Source organism: Babylonia areolata, chromosome 3, assembly GCF_041734735.1.
Source record: "Babylonia areolata isolate BAREFJ2019XMU chromosome 3, ASM4173473v1, whole genome shotgun sequence".
Lineage (NCBI taxonomy): Eukaryota > Metazoa > Mollusca > Gastropoda > Neogastropoda > Buccinidae > Babylonia > Babylonia areolata.
In genome coordinates this window covers 50723626-50745702 of record NC_134878.1, presented here as the reverse complement: position 1 = coordinate 50745702, position 22077 = coordinate 50723626, and the positions used below count along the sequence as shown (strand labels likewise).

Below are 22077 nucleotides of genomic sequence, written 5' to 3'. Positions count from 1 at the left end.
GTCATCAGAAACACAGGATGTGGGGTCATCAGAAACACAGGATGTGGGGTCATCAGAAACACAGGATGTAGGGTCATCAGAAACACAGGGTGTAGGGTCATCAGAAACAAAGGATGTAGGGTCATCAGAAACACAGGATGTGGGGTCATCAGAAACATAGGGTGTGGGGTCATCAGAAACATAGGTTGTGGGGTAGTCAGAAGCAAAGGATGTGGGGTCATCAGAAACATGTGATGTTGTACTTAAATGTGTACAGTGCACAGTGAGTGACCATCCCTCGCTATGTGCAGCGTGACGTGTTTCTACTGGAGGCAGTGGACCTGGGCTCTCTGCACAAAGTGGTTGTCAGTCACGACGGCCTGGGGGCGGGGTCTGGCTGGTTTCTGGACACTATCACTGTCAAACTGTCAGAGAGGGCAACAGAGAAATACGTCTTCAACTGTGGAAGGTAAGCAAAAGCACAGATGCTGCTTTTTTCTTTTCTTTTTTTTTTTCTTAATGAGAAAGTGGAGGCAGGAAGTTGTGAGGCAGATACAGGTGTCAGTGTCTCTCAGGACTGGTTCAAACCAGGATATATCATGAAAGGAAGCATAGAGTACAGCCTTGTCATGTAGTCCCAATTGACTGTCGTAACAGCATAGTTACCATCATCCTCCTCCTCGTTCATCATCAAAGAAAAAATTGTCCAAGATTCTGTGGCCTTTCATGCTCAGCTGCAATGCTGACCTCAGTTTCTATCCCCCTCAACTTCCATGCTCGGGGTGAGTTTCTGTCAGGGTCTTCCATGTCAGCAGATCCATTGGGGGATGGACACTGCAGGGATGTGGTGGCACTGTGGAGAGGGGTGCTTACTCAGTCTGGCTCCACAACGAAGAGATCATTGTCATCAGCGGGGAGTTTAGTAGGTGGTATCCTGCATATGTTGAATCAGAATCAGTGCCAGTGAACACCACTGAAGTGAGCAGTGCAGGGTCTCCACTGGTGTGTGGCCTCCTGGAAGCCAGACAGTGATATTTCCTGTGGACTGCTGGAGCTGAGACCACAGCAGATGAAGCGGGTTGTAGCTGTGAATGGGAGCCTCAGAATGAGCAAAACTGCAAGTGATGCAGGTGGTGGGGACAGCAGAAAAGTGTGTTTGTGCGTCTGTGTGGTGTAATTGTATAATCATGTGTGTGCACATGCAAGTGTAAATGTATGCCTCTGTATGTATGTGTGCACTTGTGTTTGTTATCAGTGTGTGTGTTTGTGTGTGTGCATACAAGTGTATGTGTATGTCTCTGTATGCATATGTATGTGTGTACTTGTATGTGTATAGGTCTGTGATCCAAGCATTTTTGCATACATATATGCACATCCTTATATGTGTGTTTTCAGTACATTATGACTTATGCAAATGACTACAGCTGACAGTTGTTGCCTTATTGCTGACACTGACAGTTGTTGCCATGTTGCTGACACTGACAGTTGTTGCCATGCTGCTGACAGTTGTTGCCATGTTGCCATGCTGCTGACACTTGTTGCCATGCTGCTGACACTTGTTGCCATGCTGCTGACACTTGTTACCATGTTGCTCACACTGACAGGTGGTTGGACGTGGATGAAGACGACGGTGCCATAGAAAGGGAACTAACTCTGGCCGGTGTCGTCAGTGATGAGACCCAGGGTCCTGCAGGTCAGTCTATCTAGACGTCTGTCTGACCACTTCTCTGTCTTCATCATCATTGTCATTATCACCATCGTCATTATCATCATCATCATGATCATCATCATCATTGTCACTATAATTGTCATAATTGTTGTTGTCTTTGCTGTTGTCACTGTCATCATTATTATTGTTATCATGTTCATTGTCATTATTGTTGTCATCGCTGTTGTCACTATTCTAATCATCATTGTCATTGTTGTCATCGCTGTTGTCACTCTAATATTCATCACTATTGCCATTGTCTACATCAGTGTTGTCATTGCCATCATCTTCTTGTTGTCTTCGTTGTTGTCTCTGTCATCATTCATTATCTTTGTTGTCATTACTGTCATCATCATCGTTGTTGTTTCATCACTGTTGACACTGTCATCGTCATTGTTATTGTTGTCTTTGCAGTTGTCACTGTCATCATCATCATTGTTGTTTCTTCGCTGTTGTCACTGTCATCATCATTGTTACTGTTGTAATTGTGTAATGTATGCATGTGTGTTGTGTGTGCAGGTCACAAGTGGCGAGTATGGACCACAACGGGGTCAGAAGCGAACCAGGGCACCAGTAGCCCCATGGTGCTAGTTCTGTACGGGGACAAGGGACACACAGAACCACTGCAGATTGGTCATACCTCACAGCTGACCTTCCGCTTCACTGAAGGACAGACCCAGGACTTTGAGGTTTCTGCTCTTTTCAGTGTTGTTGTTTCGAGAAATAATGCTTGGAGAGAGACTGTGGTTTGCTTTTGTTCTTTGTACAAAAGTATTGTTATTTTTCAGCATGGCAAATGTAGGTATGTTGGAAAATAGAGTCAAAAGCTCAAACATTTTTCAGCACACACACACACACACACACAAACACACACTTTCCATTTCTTTCAAACACTCACCCTCTGACACTTACTGAACACAATCACACATTCACTCCAACTGGCCAAGATTCAAACCTAGCACCCTTCGCCTTGAAGTTTCTGTGTGAAAAAGACTCACCAGCGCCAAATATTTTGGAGAGCATCCAAGCTTCGGTTCACATCACAGCAACATAGTGGACTTGTTCACTGCAAACTGGGTCAGTGAGTAAAGGTTAGTCATTGTTCCATTGGTGGGAAACTGACTGCAGCTGTCAAGCTTTGTGACAATGTGAAAAACGGTCCATTTAACATGACCCCTGGAAGTTGCCTTTGGTGGTGAAAGAGTTAAAAGTCAGCCACTATAAATTGGTTAAAGCAAATGTCCATGTTGATGTAACCACTGTGCCATGACAAGTGTCCATGTTGATGTAACCACTGTGCCATGACAAGTGTCCATGTTGATGTAACCACTGTGCCATGACAAGTGTCCATATTGATGTAACCACTGTGACATGACAAGTGTCCATGTGGGTGTAACCATTGTGTCATGACAAGTGTCCATTTGCTGTAACCACTGTGATGTGACAGGTGTCCATGTTGATGTAACCACTGTGACATGACAAGTGTCCATGTGGATGTAACCACTGTGACATGACAAGTGTCCATGTGGATGTAACCACTGTGACATGACAAGTGTCCATGTTGATGTAACCACTGTGACGTGACAAGTGTCCATGTTGATGTAACCACTGTGACGTGACAAGTGTCCATGTTGATGTAACCACTGTGCCATGACAAGTGTCCATGTTGATGTAACCACTGTGACATGACAAGTGTCCATGTTGATGTAACCACTGTGACGTGACAAGTGTCCGTGTTGATGTAACCACTGTGACGTGACAAGTGTCCATGTTGATATAACTGTTCCATGACAAGTGTCCATGTGGATGTGATGGTTCAGGTGGAGACACAGGTGGATGTGGGCAAGGTGTACAAGGTGCGAGTGGGGTTCCCTGATGAAGGCCACGATCTGACCTGGTACTCCAACTTTGCTCAGGGCCCATCCTGGTTCCTGGAAAGGGTCAGTCCCCAGTGTTCCCTCAGGTGTTTCTGGTGCCTTTGAAGTCTTTGTCACTCACACAGCGTCATAACATACACAGCATTTGTGCCTTCTGAAAATTGTTTGCTGAGAAATTTCTGTTTTCTGTCACTCTTTTTATTCTTCTGTATTTTTTCTTTTTGTCACCACATTTCTGATTGTTTCACTCACATGTTTACAGATGTACATGTGTTCTGTCTGTCCTGTCTATGTCCTCTGTGTGTGTGTGTGTGTGTGTGTGTGTGTGTGTCCCTCTCTCTGGCTTGTTTTTGTCTTGTTTATTTTATACTATTTTTTTCTTCTCAAATATGTTTTTTCTGACACCCTTTCATGAGGGGCAATGGCCTATATGAATAAACCATTCATTCATTCATTCATTCATTCTGTCTCCATCTCTCTACAAGTTTCTCTCATTCTCTGTCTCTGACATTGATTTCCTGGGACAGGAACAACAGGTAGGGCAGGCTGTTCTCAGTACATCTCTTGTTTTACATTATGGCCAAAACGTAAGTTGTAACGACTGATATTCCAGCTGTTTGGATGTGGTGGTCATGTATATGACAAATTAAAACAAAATCTTTTAAGCATGTTTCAACAGATCATTCACACATTTTTCTCATTCTTTCAATTGACTTTTTACATTTCTATGTATACATTTAGAAACCGCTGGTTTTTTTAAAGCACCTAGTTCTTTACCTGACCAAAATGCTAATTGCAGATTAAGGATAAAGAACCAAATTCTGACCCCCCCACACACTGATTACAGATCAAGGTGGAAGAGGTGAGCAGTGGTCAGCAGTACGTGTTTGAAGCCCACAAGTGGCTGCGTATCGACGAGCACAGCGACCACTGGAGAGAGTTCCCTGTCCACCAGAGAGACGAGAAAGACATGCTACCCCGTGAGTGCATCTCCCTCCACACCACATGTGTGGCTGCTTCTGTTCTCCCTGCATCCTAGTTCTCCCCAGTGCTGCTGTTTTCAGTGCTGTTTCTGCTTGCTGGCTTTAGCTCAATATTATATCTTAGATTTGAACAGTAAATTTCTGAATCAAAAGTATTATTTGAATCATTGAACAGTTGAATCATAATTGTTATCTCTTGAAACCTTACCTTTAGGCTGTGACAGATGAAAAAAAATCGCCAGAAGTGTGTTCAAACCTTGTTAAAAAAAATTACATAAAACATTTTGTCAATAAATGTTGAAAAGCAAAAAACTAAGATATAAATTAAATATTAAAAAAAAAGGGGGAGGTTGGTCAGCATTAGACACCAAGAGTACTGGTCAGGCACAGGAAGAAAAATATATTTCATGTCATCTTTGTATTCCTTGGGACTTGTGCTCCAGATGGTCAGTGGACACAACAATTTTGTCTGATTCTATATTCTTGAACTGTACACAGCTTTTAGTGTTTGATATGGTTGCTGTTGAAAATGTTTGACATGTATTTCTGTGTTGTGTTTCCTTGTTCAGTCCATGACTACTGTGTGGAGGTGTTCACCGGGGACAAGTTTGGTGCCGGCACTGACGCCAATGTCTACCTGCAGATCTTTGGTGACCGTGGGGACACTGGCAAACGTCACCTGCATGGCACCAGGACTGCCGGCAAAATGTTTGAAAACAGCATGGTGAGAAATAGTTGTTGTGTGTGATGTTGTGTGGGGTGGTGCACACGTGCCAACATTCCAGAATAGTTGTATTTAATACAAAATACATAAAAATTGATGACCATTACAGCCACTGATGTGTTATGGGAAAATGACAACCACAAAGAAAAACCAGGGCCCTTTTTTGTTGTATGGGGTTGTATTGGGTTAGCATGTATCATGCTGTGTTTCTTGTATGATGCTGTGCTGGAAAAACCAGTTTGTTTCTGTAACTAGGATGTTGGTCATCAGAAACATAGGATGTGGGGTCATCCGAAACATAGGATGTGGGGTCATCGGATGTGGGGTCATCCGAAACATAGGATGTGGGGTCGTCAGAAACATAGGATGTGGAGTCGTCAGGAAATTAGGATGTGGGGTCATCAGAAACATAGGATGTAGGGTCATCAGAAACATAGGAGGGTGTGGGGTCATCAGAAACATAGGAGGGTGTGGGGTCATCAGAAACATAGGAGGGTGTGGGGTCATCAGAAACATAGGGTGTGGGGTCATCAGAAACATAGGATGTAGTGTCATCAGAAACATAGGAGGGTGTGGGGTCATCAGAAACATAGGAGGGTGTGGGGTCATCAGAAACATAGGATGCAGGCTCATCAGAAACATAGGAGGGGGTGTGGTCATCAGAAACACAGGATGTGGGGTCATCAGAAACATAGGAGGGTGTGGGGTCATCAGAAACATAGGGTGTGGGGTCATCAGAAACATAGGATGCAGGGTCATCAGAAACATAGGAGGGGGTGTGGTCATCAGAAACACAGGATGTGGGGTCATCAGAAACATAGGAGGGGGTGTGGTCATCAGAAACACAGGATGTGGGGTCATCAGAAACATAAGGTGTTGGTCATCAGAAACATAGGGTGTGGGGTCATCAGAAACAAAGGATGTAGGGTCATCAGAAACATAGGATATTGGTCATCAGAAACACAGGATGTGGGGTCATCAGAAACATAGGATGTGGGGTCATCAGAAACAAAGGATGTAGGGTCATCAGAAACATAGGGTGTAGGGTCATCAGAAACATAGGATATTGGTCATCAGAAACACAGGATGTGGGGTCATCAGAAACATAGGATGTGGGGTCATCAGAAACATAGGATGTAGGGTCATCAGAAACACAGGATGTGGGGTCATCAGAAACATAGGATGTAGGGTCATCAGAAACACAGGATGTGGGGTCATCAGAAACATAGGATGTAGGGTTATCAGAAACATAGGGTGTAGGGTCATCAGAAACACAGGATGTGGGGTCATCAGAAACATAGGATGTAGGGTCATCAGAAACATAGGGTGTTGGTCATCAGAAACACAGGATGTGGGGTCATCAGAAACACAGGATGTGGGGTCATCAGAAACAAAGGATGTGGGGTCATCAGAAACACAGGATGTAGGGTCATCAGAAACACAGGATGTGGGGTCATCAGAAACAAAGGATGTGGGGTCATCAGAAACACAGGGTGTAGGGTCATCAGAAACAAAGGATGTAGGGTCATCAGAAACACAGGATGTGGGGTCATCAGAAACACAGGATGTGGGGTCATCAGAAACACAGGATGTGGGGTCAGAAACATAGGATGTAGGGTCATCAGAAACAAAGGATGTGGGGTCATCAGAAACATAGGATATTGGTCATCAGAAACACAGGATGTGGGGTCATCAGAAACACAGGATGTGGGGTCATCAGAAACACAGGATGTAGGGTCATCAGAAACACAGGGTGTAGGGTCATCAGAAACAAAGGATGTAGGGTCATCAGAAACACAGGATGTGGGGTCATCAGAAACATAGGGTGTGGGGTCATCAGAAACATAGGTTGTGGGGTAGTCAGAAGCAAAGGATGTGGGGTCATCAGAAACATGTGATGTTGTACTTAAATGTGTACAGTGCACAGTGAGTGACCATCCCTCGCTGTGTGCAGCGTGACGTGTTTCTACTGGAGGCAGTGGACCTGGGCTCTCTGCACAAAGTGGTTGTCAGTCACGACGGCCTGGGGGCGGGGTCTGGCTGGTTTCTGGACACCATCACTGTCAAACTGTCAGAGAGGGCAACAGAGAAATACGTCTTCAACTGTGGAAGGTAAGCAAAAGAACAGATACTACGTGTATTTTTTTTCTTTTCTTTTTTTTCTTAATGAGAAAAGGGAGGCAGGAAGTTGTGAGGCAGATACATGTGTCTGTGTCTCCCAGTTCTGGTTGACACTAGGATATATTATGAAAGGAAGCATAGAGTACAGCCTTGTCATGTGGTCCCATGCTTAAAATGGACCTCCACAGCAGCATTGTCATCATCATCATCCTCATTCATCATCAGTAAAGAAAAACGTGCCCAAGATTCTGTGGCCTTTCATGCTCCACTCTCGTGGTGACCTCAGTTTTGATCCCCCTCCACTTCCATGCTTGGAGTGAGTTGCTGTCAAAGTCTTCTGTGTCGGCTGATTCATAAAGGACTGTTGTTGGAGGGATTTGGTGACAGTCACCACTCTGGAAGGGATGCTTACTCAGTTTGTCATCAGTAGGGAGCTTTGTAGGTGGTGTCCTGCATATGTTGAGTCAGAAAAAGGTACAACTGAACACCACTGAAGTGACTCAGCAGCAGTGCAGGGTCTCCACTGGTGTGTGGCCTCCTGGCAGTCAGACACTGATATTTCCTGTGGACTGCTGGAGCTGAGACCACAGCAGATGAAGCTGGTTGTAGCTGTGAATGGGAGCCTCAGAATGAGCAAAACTGCAAACGATGCAGGGTGTCTGTTTGCACGAGTGGTGTATGTGTATAATGATGTGTGTGTGCATGCAAATGTATGTGTATACCTCTGGGTGTATGTGTATGTAAGCACGCGTGTGTGTGTTCAGTGTGTGTGTTTACAACTGTATATGTATGCCTCTGTATGGAGGTATATGTGAGCACTTGTGTATGTGTTTGTGATCCTGGCATTTGTGCATCCATATATATGCACATTGTTACATTTGAGTTTTCAGTTCATTATGACTTGTCTTATGATATTTGACAGTTGTTGCTGTGCAGCTGACAGTGACAGGTGGCTGGACACACAAACATATATATATATACATGCATACAAGTACTTCCTTGAACTTGTTTGTTTTGTTTTGTTTTCAGTTCACATGATAATATAGGTTAATAAACACAATGACAGGTGACTGGACGTAGATACATCCATCCGTCCTTAAACTTGTTTTTTTAGGTTGTTCTGACATAGGTTTATGAACACTGACAACTGTTGCCATGTTGCTGACACTGATGGGTGTTTTCAGTTCAGTTATGACATAGATTTATGAACACAGTGACAGTTAAACAGTTCAGTTATGACATAGGTTTATGAACACAGTGACAGGTAAACAGTTCAGTTATGACATAGGTTTATGAACACACTGACAGTTTTCAGGTCAGTTATGACATAGGTTTATGAACACACTGACAGTTTTCAGGTCAGTTATGACATAGGTTTATGAACACACTGACAGAAGTTTTCAGGTCAGTTATGACATAGGTTTATGAACACACTGACAGAAGTTTCAGGTCAGTTATGACATAGGTTTATGAACACAGTGACAGGTGTTTTCAGGTCAGTTATGACATAGGTTTATGAACACAGTGACAGGTGTTTTCAGGTCAGTTATGACATAGGTTTATGAACTTACTGGCAGGTGGCTGGACGTGGATGAAGATGACGGTGCCATAGAAAGGGAACTAACTCTGGCCGAAGTCGTCCGTGATGAGACCCAGAAACCTGCAGGTTTGTCATCTGTTTATTCTTCTTCTTCTTCTGCGTTCGATGTTTTTGGCTGTGTCAGACGGTCACCCCTGTCGCCACGATGTAACCCACGGTCTTCTCCAGGTCGTGGCGGTCTCCCCAAAGCTGCGCCTGTAGCTCTGTGCCCCCTGGCCAGGTTTGACGCCGTAGAGCTTCATGGGTTGGGCAGTGTTGGAGGATGTGTTCAGGGGTCTGGGGTCCAGTGCCACATGGACACTCATCAGTGTGGGCGATCTTCATACTTTGAAGGTGACTCAGTAGTTGGCAGTGGCCAGTTCTCAGTCTGAAGAGGACTGTCTGCTGGTGTCTCTGGAGCTGGTGGATTGGATCGACACCACTGTTTGCACCCAGCCTTCTCTTCCACTGGTTCTGGTAACGGTTGTGGATGATGGTCCTGGCCTCTCTGTAGGTCACGGGGTGGCTGAACTGCTTCATTTTGCTGCCTGCCTTGGAGAGAGCATCGGCCTTTTCGTTCCCCGTGACCCCACAGTGAGAAGGAACCCACTGAACAGTGACAGTCGACCGTTTTGAAAGGTCATGAAGGGCTGCTTTGATGTTTGTCAGCTGCTGTTCGTTTCTGGTTGACTGGAGTCCCTGCAGGAGAGATCTGCAGTCAGTGAAGAAGGCTATCTTTGGTGGTGGGTTGACTGACGTCCTGAGGCCTTGTGCAGCATGGAGTAGTGCTGCTGTCTCCACTCTGTAGTTCGAGGAGATTCTTCCTGTGGGGAAGGCTCCAGGGGTCAGTCTTCCATCTGTGTGCCTGATGAAGATGCCTGCTCCTCCATTCTTCACCGCTCCCTCCGAGGATCCGTCTGTGAAGACGTGCGTCCATTCGCTGGGGTTGTACCAAGTCTCAATCATCTCCAATGTCAGAGCTTTCAGCAGGGGAGGGGCTTGGCAGTCCTTTTGGTCGATGCCAGGGACTTTTGTGATGATTGAGACTCCTTCCAGTTGGTCGGCCGGTTCCTCGAAGTCGGGGAGTGTTTCCATCTCGGCAGGGGACGAGGGCAGCAGGTCTTCATGTTGGCGGTGCAGGGCCTTGGAGAGGTGGTTGAAGCTGGTCCGCTTCAGTCTGTTCTTTGTTGGGTGCTTCAGTTTTTCGTGCATTGGGTGAGTTGGCATGCGCAGGAGCTTCTCGCTGTGGATGAAGACTTTTTCCTCTCGTCTATCTTCGAGTGGGTGGAGGCCTGTGTGTTTCTCCATCGCCTGAACTGGAGTCGTCTTTATCCCGCCAGTGATCAGCCGTAGCCCTGCGTTCTGAACTTTGCTCAGGCGGCTTGTGTTGGTTGCTGATGCCGTGGCCCAGGCAGTGCTGCCATACTCCAGGGTTGGCCTGACAGTTCCAGTGTACACCCTCTGCAGTATGCTGCTGTTGGCACCCCAAGAGGTCCCGGCGAGTTTTTTCAGGATGGCCAGTTTTCTGGTTGCTCGTCTCTCGATGTCCTTGAGATGGGGGTTCCATGTCAATCGCTTGTCGAGCTTCACACCCAGGTACAATGGCGTGTCATCCTGTTTCAACTGCTTTCCGTTCAGTTTGAGGTGGGAGGTTTCTGACATCGGTGACAGCGAGAAGATTGCTGAGACTGTCTTGGTGGTGTTGATGTCTACTCCCCAGGCAGAGGCCCATGTTCCCACGTGGTTGAGTGCTTCCTGCATTCTGTGGCTGGCGGACGTGAGGTATTCCGCAGCACTCCAGGCAGCAAAGTCATCTGCGTGGAGGGCTCTGGAGACATGCTTGGAGATCTTCTCAGCGATGTCGTCGATGAAGATGAGGAAAAGTGTAGGGGAAACGACTCCTCCTTGCGGCACACCTTGCTGTAGAGTGACCCGATGGCTGGTTTTCCCGTCGAGTTTTACCCTTGCCCTGCGGTGTTGGAGGAAATCCTGGATCCAGCGGTACATCTTCCCTTCCACTTTCTTGTTGAGGAGCTTCAGGAGAAGTCCTGCCTTCCAGACCTTGTCGAAGGCCTTGGTTAGGTCCACGAAGACTGCAAGCACCTTCTTCTTTTCTTGAAAGGCAGTCTCTATCTCCTGTGCAAGGTACACCAGCTGGTCTTCGGTGCTGCGGTTTTTTCTGTAGGCTGATTGGGTATTGCTGAGCAGGTGGTTTTCTTCAAGGTGTTTCAGGAGTCGAGTGTTCACCATCCTTTCCATCACCTTGCCCAGACAACTCAGGAGGCTGATTGGTCGATAGCTGGACTTCTTAGTCTTATCCTTCTGCTTCTTTCTGATGGGGACGATGATGGCTTCTCTCCACTGGTCTGGAAGTTTCCCTGTGTCCCAGGACTGGTTGATGATCAAGAGGAGCTTCTGTCTGGCTACAGGTCCCAGGTTCTTGATCATGTCATTCGGGATGCCGTCTTTCCCAGGGGCTTTCTTTTTCTTCAGTTTCCTGATAGCTGCACTGAGTTCGGCCATGGAGAAGGCTGTCATCATGGACTGACTCGGGTTCTGCTGTTTCAGCTTCTCCTTGATCTCCCTCTGGACTTCCTGCACTCGGGCTTCAGGGAGTGTTGTGGTGCTGCCCTCTCTGTAAAAGTCTGCAAGGATGTTGGCTGCCTGCTTGCCCGCGTGGTGCTTGCCATTTTCCTCAATGACAGTTCTGCTGTGTCTGGTGCCCGTGTCTTCGTTCAGAAGCTTGGTCAGGTTCCACAACTTGCCGGTGTCCTTCTCCATGTTGAGACTGCTGGTCTTCTCATTCCAGCTCCTCTGTATCTCTGTTCTCTTCTGCTGTTGGAAGGTTTCTTTGATGGTGTTGTATTCCCGGATGTTGTCAGGAGTGGGGCTCTGCTCCATGGTTTCTCTGGCGGAGTCTAGGTCTGCATGGAGCTGTTTCAGAGTGTCACTCCAGTAGGGCTTGTAGTTTCTGCGTTTCCCTCTTGGGATGGACTGCTTTGCTGCTCGCAGCAGTGCATCGCTGAAAAGGTTGACATTGTTGTTGAGGTTGTTGGAGGTACTGATGTCTTGGCAGAGGTTGTCTGCTTTTCCTTTGAAGAGAGTCCAGTTAGCTCGTTTGAAGTTCCAGCTGGGTTCCATTCTGTGCTGGGTGCATCCTATGCTGGAAATGCTGAGGATGACTGGCAGATGGTCGCTTCCCCCTAGCTGTGTGTTGACTGTTCTGGAGGTGAGTCGCTGAACCTCTTCTGTGGCGATGGCCAGATCTGGTGTTGAGCAGGTCTTCCATGCTCTGGAGTAGCAGGTGGGTTTGTCCTCTGGATGGTTGATGAGGATGAGCTTGTTGTCCATCATCCAGTCCTCTACTTCCTCACCACGTGAGTCCATTTCCTCATAGCCCCAGCTATTTCATTTCTTCTTCTTTTTTTTAGTCATTCAGATGAGACGATAAACCGGTCCTGTGTGCAGCATGCATTTAGCGCACGTAAAAGAACCCACAGCAACCAAAGTGTTGTTCCTGGCAAAATTCTGTAGGAAAATCCACTTCGATAGGAAAAACAAATAAAACTACACGCAAGAAAAAAAACAAAAAAAATGGGTGGCGCTGTAGTGTAGCGACGCGCTCTCCCTGGGGAGAGCAGCCCGAATTTCACACAGAGAAATCTGATGTGATAAAAAGAAATACAAATACAAATACAAATACAAAAATTTAATTTTCAGAAAGAAAATAGGTCCATGGCAAGTGATTCAATCAAATTAAGGATTTTTATTAATATTTATTTTTGATATTGTCACAATTGCCAAGTGCTTCAAGTGTTGGACTTTCAATCAGAGGGTCCTTGGATGAAATCTCAATAACGGCGCCTGGTGGGTAAAAGGGTGGAGATTTTGCTGTTCTCCCAGGTCAACGTATGTGCAGCCCTGCTAGTGGCTGAATCCCCTTCGTGTGTATAAGCAGGCAGAAGATCGAATACGCACGTTAAAGATCCTGTAATCCATGTCAGTGTCGGGTGGGTTATGCGAGACACAAAAATACACAGTATGCATCAACAACGACAGAGTCATTGGCAAGTCGATGTTGGTCATGTAATGGAAGGAAAGAAAGATGTAATCTGTGTTATGTGTAAGATACAAAATATAACCATTTTGTTGTTTAATGGCACAAAACAAAAACGATGTGAACCTCATGTGTTACATCACACACACACACACACACACACACACACACACACCACACACACATCACACACACACACATCACACACACACACATCACACACACACACACACACACATATCACACACACACGCACATATCACACACACACACACACATCACACACACACACACACACACACACACACATCACACACACACACATCGCACACACACACTCCCTCTCTCTCTCTCTCTCTTTCTCTCTCTCCTCTCTCTCTCTCTCTCTCTCTGTCTCTCCAAAGTGCTGCTTGTAATCGCTCTTTATTTTTTCATGGCCCAACTGTAAACTGCCTGGAACCAGCTCTCTCTGCATATCTGGCACTCTTCTTTGCCACTTGCTTCAGAACTTCCCATAAAACCCACTTCGTTAAACTAATGTAGAACTCTCCCATTCCAATCCACTGTTCTGGTTTTGTACTTCAGTGTAAACTTCATTTTCTGTTGTTGTTGTTTTTTTTAGTATAGTTTTTGTTTAATCTTCTTTCATTCTTTCTTTTTTACTCCTTTTTTTCTTTTTTTTTCTTCTTTGCCCTCCTCACAGGCAAGGCCAGCATATGAAAAGAGTTACAAAGGGCTTAGGTACAAGTCTCATTGATAGAGATTTTTGTCTGTGACTTTGTCTTCTCATCTTTGTGTGTGTCTGTGTCTGTGTCTGTATTGGTGTGTCTGTGCGTACACGTGCATGTTTCTCTGTTTACCCGTATCTGTAAAGCACACAGAGAAGAGCCACTAAATAAATTTACATTATCATCATTATTGTTGGTGGTGGTGGTGGTGGTGGTGTTTCATTTCCTCATGCGAAGCAGCCGGGGACTGGAAGGTTCTGGTCATGACCAGCCTGGAGGAAGAGAGCAGGACAGACGCCCGTGTGATGTTGACCGTCTTCGGGGACCGGGGAAACTCGGGGCCCTTGCCGCTGGGCTCCCCAGATGACGGCTGTTTCCAGACTGGCCACACTGATCAGTTTGATGTGAGTGGGACAGGAGAGGGGGTGGTGGTGGTGGTGAGGAGTCGGGGGCGGGTTGGGGGGGGGGGGGGGGTGTTTGAGAGGCTCTGTCAGGGGGATAGGGATTTAGAGAGGTTCTGTCAGGGGGTAGGGGTTTTAGAGAGGAGGTTCTGTCGGGGGGGTAGGGGTTTACAGAGGTTCTGTCAGGAGGAAAGGGGTTTACAGAGGCTCTGTCAGGGGGGCAGGGGTTTACAGAGGCTCTGTCAGGGGGTTAGGGGTTTACAGAGGCTCTGTCAGGGGGTAAGGGTTTACAGAGGCTCTGTCAGGGGGGTAGGGGTTTAGAGGCTCTGTCAGGAGGGTAGGGGTTTATAGAGCTCTGTCAGGGGGTAGGGGTTTAGAGAGGCTCTGTCAGGAGGGTAGGGGTTTAGAGAGGCTCTGTCAGGAGGGTAGGGGTTTATAGAGCTCTGTCAGGGGGTAGGGGTTTAGAGAGGCTCTGTCAGGGGGTAGGGGTTTAGAGAGGCTCTGTCAGGAGGGTAGGGGTTTATAGAGCTCTGTCAGGGGGTAGGGGTTTAGAGAGGCTCTGTCAGGAGGGTAGGGGTTTAGAGAGGCTCTGTCAGGAGGGTAGGGGTTTATAGAGCTCTGTCAGGGGGTAGGGGTTTAGAGAGGCTCTGTCAGGAGGGTAGGGGTTTAGAGAGGCTCTGTCAGGGGGTAGGGGTTTAGAGAGGCTCTGTCAGGAGGGTAGGGGTTTAGAGAGGCTCTGTCAGGAGGGTAGGGGTTTAGAGAGGCTCTGTCAGGAGGGTAGGGGTTTAGAGAGGCTCTGTCAGGGGGTAGGGGTTTAGAGAGGCTCTGTCAGGGGGCAGAGATTTAGAGAGGCTCTGTCTTGGGGATTAGGATTTAGAGGGGCTTTGTCAGGGGAGTAGAGATTTAGAGAGGCTCTGTCAGGGGGATTGGGATTTTGAGGGGCTCTGTCAGGGATATACAGATTAAGAGAGAGACGTTGAAAACTTTCTTTTTGTCTTCTTCTTCTTTTCTCATTTTAAGGTGGAGACTCACTGTAGACACCATTTCACACTTTTTCAGATCTTCCTGGACCCTGAAGAAGTGGGCAAGATAGAGAAGATTCGCCTTGAGCATGACAACAGTGGGATGACAGCTGGCTGGAGGGTGGAAAAGGTAGTTCGCTTTCTTTTTGCTTTCTTGCAGCCTTGAATGGTATTGTATTGTATTGTATTGTATTGTATTGTATTACTTTTTGTTACAACAGATTTCTCTTTGTGAAATGAAGGTTGCTTTTCTCAAAAAGAGTTTGTCGCTTCTGTGCAGTACCATTGTTTTTTCTTGTCTGTCTGCTGGTTTGTTTGTTATACAGTTAAAGTGGATTTTTCTAGATAATTTTGCCAGGGACAGGGGACAGTCCTTTTGTAGTTGTGGATGTTTTTTTTTTTTTTGTTTTTTGTTTTTTTGTTTGTTTTACGTGTGCTAAGTGAGTGCTGCACACAGGACCTTGGTTTATCATCTCGTCTTAATGACTAGCGTCCAGACCACCTCTCAAGGTCTAGTGGAGGGGAGTAAAATTCTGGTGAGCATGGGGTTCGATCCCATTTCTCTAGTTTCTGAGGCAGACGCATTACCACTAGGCCCACCACTGCATCAGTGTCACTTGTGAACCATGCCCAGTCCTCCCCGCAGCACTGTGTTCCTCTTTGTGGGCTGTGGTCCACCCCCCCAGGTGCCTCCACAGTACATTGCTCTTTATCATCTCCCGAGAGAAATTCATTTGTGGTGTAAAACACATCAACAATATATGAATATCACAGTCATTTTATACGTATATATATAAAAGACATAAAATCCTTAAATTTCAATTTAAAGTATACTACATATACAATAATCACAAATGTATACACGTGATAATCACAGAAGGCGTAAAAAAACAACAACCCATAAATGTTAACTTAGACTAAACCACACATACAGTAATCACAGTCAAACACATGCAATAATCAATGTTAAAGGCATGAACTATCATACTGTTATTAAATATAGATTTAACTTACTCTGAATGATGGAACGCTATAGCGCTCCTGACATAAGGTAACATTCCAGACAATGGAACGCTATAGTGGTTTCGACAATTAAAAATTTTTCCACATTTTCCTCACGGGGTAGCATAACAATTGCATCTACATCAGGCATTGCGAACATGTCAAGGGTCGAGGGGAAAGTTTCTTCATGAGATTTTTTAACAACAAGCTCCACAGCGAGCCAGCAAGTTCAGGACTCCACATGACAAGCTAATCTGCATATGTATCGAAAATGGCGTCGCAGGTGATACAAGTGGAAATTTTGGGAGCAAACTAGATCACGACAGCAGCTTTTACTGCTGCTGAAGTGATTGAAATGCTTCAGACTGAAAGTTTCGACATCGATGAGGATGACGAAGACGTTGAAGACGTTGAGGGAGGGGGGTGGGTGTTCACATGACGTGAGGAGAGGGGTCAGTGGGTCAAGTACAGTGAGTTTCATTCAGTTACTTTATGTTTTGTCTTTTTTGTGATTTTTTTCCTAACCCTAGCAAATGAGTCGTCTGTAGGGAAAAGCAAGGGAGAGAACTATTCGTCCGGAGTGAGTTAAAATGATAACATGGTATTCAACAGTATTTTTAAATGGAGACATCATATTATACTCTGGCATATGCTGTATGGAGCCACTTGAATGATTATTAATTATTGTTGTTGGAGTGATTGAACTGGAAGAAAGTTGTAATTATTTGTTTAAATTTTAGGATGCTGCAGTATTTGCTTTCAGGTAGAAGTTGATGATAATTTGCAGGAGTATGGTTGCTATCGCTTGAAATACATAGTTTGGTGTCATATACTGTACCATGTCAAACTGATGCAAACTAGGCCTATTGGTTTGCTCTGCTTGGCCAAATTTCGCGCGGCTAACAGTGAAAAGACGGGCCCACCGCTCTCAGCCAATCAAACGCCTCTAAAAACTATAAGCGCTTAATCATTCCTTTGGCCAAGGCTCTCCACGCCATCTTGTCAGGTTTACGCTCTGTCTCGTCTTACGCTTTTTTCGGCTGTTCAGCGTATCCTTTTGGCCTTATTTTGCTGCATGCGGCTTGTGTTTATTGTATTCTTACATTCTGTGTACTCGATTCGACTCGGCACCCTCGATTCGTTCGATTTTTTCTGCCTCTAAGTCGATCCTGTCTTTCCTTTCTCTGTTGGGGGTCGGATTTTCGCTGGGTGCCTAAGCGCAGGTTCCATGCCTCGTGTGCCATACCACGAAGGCAGGGAATCATGATGCTGGGATTGAGACTCGGTAAGAGACTCTCCCAGGCCCGGAGCTCATGATTCCTCCCGATACGGACCGCAGCGATGCGTCGTTAGACGCTGATCGCGGAGGCGACGTTCGTACCAGTAAAACGGTCATGAAGGGGACCGGGGGGAAAGAGGTACGAGCGTCGCCTCCCGAGGTGTCCCAGCGCGAGGCAGGGAGAAGGGTGAATGGCAAGTCATCTCCGTGCTGTGGGGACTCGCAGCTAGGCGCGGACTCCCGAGGGGAGGCCGCGCCCGGCCATTACCCGGGTCCCCACTCGGAGACGGCCCTCGCATGCCCCATTGTTGTTCCCCCTCCTCCCTTCTCTGTCGACCCCCCTCCCCCACCTCCTTTTGGGGGGGGAGAAAAATTTGGTTCCGGGGGGGGATCTCTACTTTGCCCACCCCGGGCCAAGCCACCCCAGTCTCCCCACGGGAGGGGATTCGGGGCGCGTGGCAACCTGCTCTGCAGGTCTTCCCGCTATCCGGCCGGTCTCCCCTGCTGGGGGAGGCCCGTGCGTGTCAGGCGGTTCCGGGCAGTCAGCCCGCTCGTCTTCGGGCGGGACTGACACCCAAGTCGGACCTGACCTCCCTCCGACTTGGCCAGGTTGTTCCCTTCATGGAGGTCAATGCACCAGTGACCCTTGGGGTTTGGGTCACAGTATGGCTGGTGCCCACGGGTAGTTACCCCCATTCTACCCGTACTGGGGCGCATCTAGGGTGCACACTGGGTTGCCGGGAGCACCAAGGGCCAGCCCCTTGTCTGCTCCCCACCGGACCCAACCCAGCACATCTCACAGGGTGACACACACAGCCCCGACAAGTGGGATCGACTTCTTGTCGGTCAGGTCGAGCTCCTCGACCAATATTGCCACTCTGTCCACAAATCGGGCCTCTGTCAACCCACAGGTGACCACCACGGTCACAACGGCCTCCTTGTCAGGACCGACGGCTGCTCAGGGGCCCTACTCGGCCCGGCGGAGCCGGCAGTCCCCACCTGCCCAGCCCTCGGTCCTACAGTGAGATGAGTGGGTGTTTGTCCCCACACAGCACTCGTGGGTCACTCTTGCATCCAGGGACGCCCTCTCTGAAAAGGTGTGGCACCCACCATCCCAAGCATGGTTGGACCTACGGTCCACACGCTCCCCACCCGCTTCAGGTGTCAAGGACATAACAGTGGCGGCCATGGTCCCGGCTCGGGATCGTCCCAGCTCATCCCGCTGGGCTGACCACAGCTCACAGGACGCCCCAGTGGGTACATCCACTTGGGATGGCACCCAGCAGGGGATGGACTGCGAACAAGAGTGGGAGCCCCTGTCTTCGGATGAGGACGAACAAGCAGATGAGCACTCTTCGCCCACATCCCAGGGGGGACAGATTGAGCCCGTGCCTCCCTAGGGACCAGCCTGAACCAAACTCGGACTTTGCCGAGCTCGAACTGACCCTCCCCAATAGGGCCACGTATGCCGAATCAGTCCCTCAGGCAACTTTGTTACCCTTGACCCTCCTTACGCCATGTGACTCTAACTCCAGAACCACAAGGCAACTCAGAGTGCCAGAAATGGTGCAGGTATGGCTTATTAAGTCAGCCCGCACTGTCAGGGGTGCTGCTTCCATCTCTCCTCCAGGCAGGGAGTCCCTCTCTGCCCCGGGCGCCTTTTCCCCGGGAAAGTTTCTTAAAGATTCCTCCAAGGGAGGGTTGTGGTCCTGGTACACACAGGACCACCCTGCCTACAGCGGAGCAGAGCCCTCCGCACAGGACAGGATGTTGGTCTCACAGCGCACCACCTTCCCCACTTCAGCTAACCTATCCTTTAAAACGTTAGCAGAGTGGGACAAATTGGCCCGCTGCTGCCCCCTCGAGGTTTCCACGGCGTACACCTTCGACACGTTCCTTCACAGGGCCAATGAGCTGTGGGAACAGTGTCCAGTTAATCAGGACAAGGGGTCTCCTTCCTCTGTCCCGCCGGGCCTCTTCACCGACCAGAGGTTACACGCTTTTGGCAATAGGGTAGCATCTGGTCTCACGGCAGCTGCAGACACAGCTACCAGCCTTCACTTCAATACTGTGCTAGCGCGGCGTGATGCCATTTTCAGCCTCTCTAACATTCCTGTGGAGGAGAGGGCTGCCCTGCGGTCCATCCCAGCACAGCAGCACTCCCTCTTCGGCCAGTTCCCGCCCCATTTTGTCAGCCACAGGGCAGAGACAAACAGAGAGGTGGCCTCATATTTGGCCCACACCTCTCATGGGCTCCAGGGTTCTATGCCATTGAAGAGACTGGTCACCAGGGCCCCTCCATATACCACGCCGCCTGTCAAGGCAGCGTGTGCCGAATCAGTGGCAGAGGAATAAACCACCTTAGGTCTGTCCAAGCCGACCGGCCATGCCCAAGGCCAGAAGGCAGCACCTATAATGACTGGGCCCCGATTCAGCACCGCCAGTCGTTCAGCCCCTCCAAGTAGGAAACTTGTCCCGGCATGCACATCAGTGGTGTGCTCTGGGACTCAACGACGGGATTATGTCGGTGCTAGAGTCGGGGTACATGCTGTCTTGGGTGGAGGATCTCCCCCCTCTAAAGATCCACTCCTCCTCCTTAGGTGCCCAGCTCGACGGAGCAGGAGAGCGTCCTAGAAAAAGAGATATCGCACCCACTCCTCATGGGGCTATATCTCAACTCTCGGACCCGGGCCCCGGTTTTTACGGCTGGTTGTTGGTGATTCCAAAGGTCTCGGGAGGGTGGAGACCAGTTTTGAACTTGTCCCCCCTCAACAAATTCCTCCCCAAAATCAAATTCAAGATGGACACACAGGCACAGATTCGGGAGACCATCCAACAAGGTGATTGGCCTACCTCTATCGATCTGGAAGATGCTTATTTTCATATACTCATCCATTCGGCATCCCGTCGGTACCTGAGGTTCGTGTGGAGGGACAAGGGGTTCCAGTTCCCGGCCCTCCCATTTGGTCTGTCCCTTGCCCCTTTCCTGTCTACCAAGGTGGTGCGGGAATTGGTGTCCATCGTCCGCTCGGAATCCATTTGTCTCTGTGAGTACCTGGACGACTTGCTTATCCTGGCCCAGTCGCAGGCCCTGTGCCTGAGTCATACGGCCAGACTTCTAGACCTTTGCTCCCAACTGGGCTTCCTCATGGACCAGCAGATATGCGATCTGTCCCCATGTCAGTCCTTCGACTTCTTAGGGATGAGATTCGACATGCGGTCTATGATAGTCTCTCTGGCGCCAGATCACTGGGACCGTCTGGCAGGCCTCCTCAGCCACTGGCGCCACTCCTCCCAAGATACAGTGCAGACACTTTCTTCCCTCTTGGGCATGATGGAGTCCACGGCACCTCTCATTCCCCTGGACAGGGTTCTCAAGCGCCCTCTCCAGAGGGCACTGAGGTTACGCCGGTCCCAGAGCACTCAGCCATGGGATACCCAGATATGTCTGGGCGAGTGTTTCCTCGAGGTGAGATCAGAGTGGTTAATCACCCCCTTTGGACACAGGGGGTGCCCTTAGCCCCACCTACTCTTCAGGTGGCACTCTTCACAGACGCCTCCTCCCTGGGCTGGGGAGCCCACATGGACTCACTCTATGCAGCAGGGACTTGGTCCCCGGAGGAGCGCCTATGCCACATCAATGTTCTGGAACTGGAGGCAGTTCGCAGGACTCTCCTGCACTTCATGGGGGAGGCCACTGGCAAGACCATCCGCTTGTTCACGGACAAGACGACGGTCGCATGTTATGTGAACAAATGGGGGGAGCGCACTCGGCAGACCTCTCAATGCGGACTGAGGCTCTCCTCCGTTTGGTGCCACAGCAAGGGCATTGCACTTTCAGCGAGACACTGAGCAGGAAAAACCAACTTCTTGGCAGATGCTCTTAGCAGGTCCAAGAGTGTCATGCGCACAGAGTGCACCCTGGACAAGGACAGCCTTCAGGGGGTGTGGGAACAGTGGTTTCGGCCGATGGTGGACCTTGTTCAACAAGAGACTTCCCACTTCCGTGTCTTCGGTTGCCGACCCAGAAGCGTGGGCAGTGGATGCTCTCTCTCTAGATTGGAGCAGTCTGATTGCCTCCGCGTTTCTTCCCTTTCCATTTCTGTCCAAGGTGATACGGAAAGACAGATTGGAACACCCGCAGCTGATCCTCATTGCGCCGAAATGGCCAGCCCAGACCTGGTTTCCGGACCTTCAGTCCCTGACACATGTTCCCACCCCTGGAACTTGAAACCAAATCTCATCTGCTGAGGCAGCCTCGCTCGGGCACTCCGCATTCCAATCCTCAACTGCTCCACCAGCACGCATGGCTGCTGTGCGGTCGGAACTGTCAGCATCACCATTGAAGTCCTCGACCCCTCGGTCGGCCTCTGTGTCGGCTGCGCTGACCCAGGGGTCTGCCTCCTCTGACCTCCTCTCCATAGTCACCAGAGCAAGGAGGCAGGGAACGGAGACTTTGTATGACTTTCGCGGGAAGATATGGTTGCGGTGGTGTACAGCTCAGGGCATTACCCCTACGAACCTTACGAGCATGCAGCTGGCCAACTTTCTGGCTCTCTGCTCCTCGGTTCATCCTGTCTGCTAGTTCTGTGCGAGGGTACAGGTCTGCCTTCTGTA

The 22077-nt window shown here is 48.7% G+C and overlaps 1 protein-coding gene across 1 annotated transcript in view; it reads left to right on the top strand.

The window, feature by feature from the left end:
* Nucleotides 1-22077, top strand: part of LOC143280081 (uncharacterized) — a 197780-nt gene that overhangs the window by 165343 nt on the left and 10360 nt on the right. The window contains 10 exon segments of the mRNA XM_076584590.1: nt 291-448; nt 1584-1672; nt 2207-2376; nt 3508-3627; nt 4412-4544; nt 5117-5271; nt 7226-7383; nt 8970-9058; nt 13997-14160; nt 15217-15309. Of these exon segments, the coding sequence (XP_076440705.1) occupies nt 291-448; nt 1584-1672; nt 2207-2376; nt 3508-3627; nt 4412-4544; nt 5117-5271; nt 7226-7383; nt 8970-9058; nt 13997-14160; nt 15217-15309 (1329 nt within the window).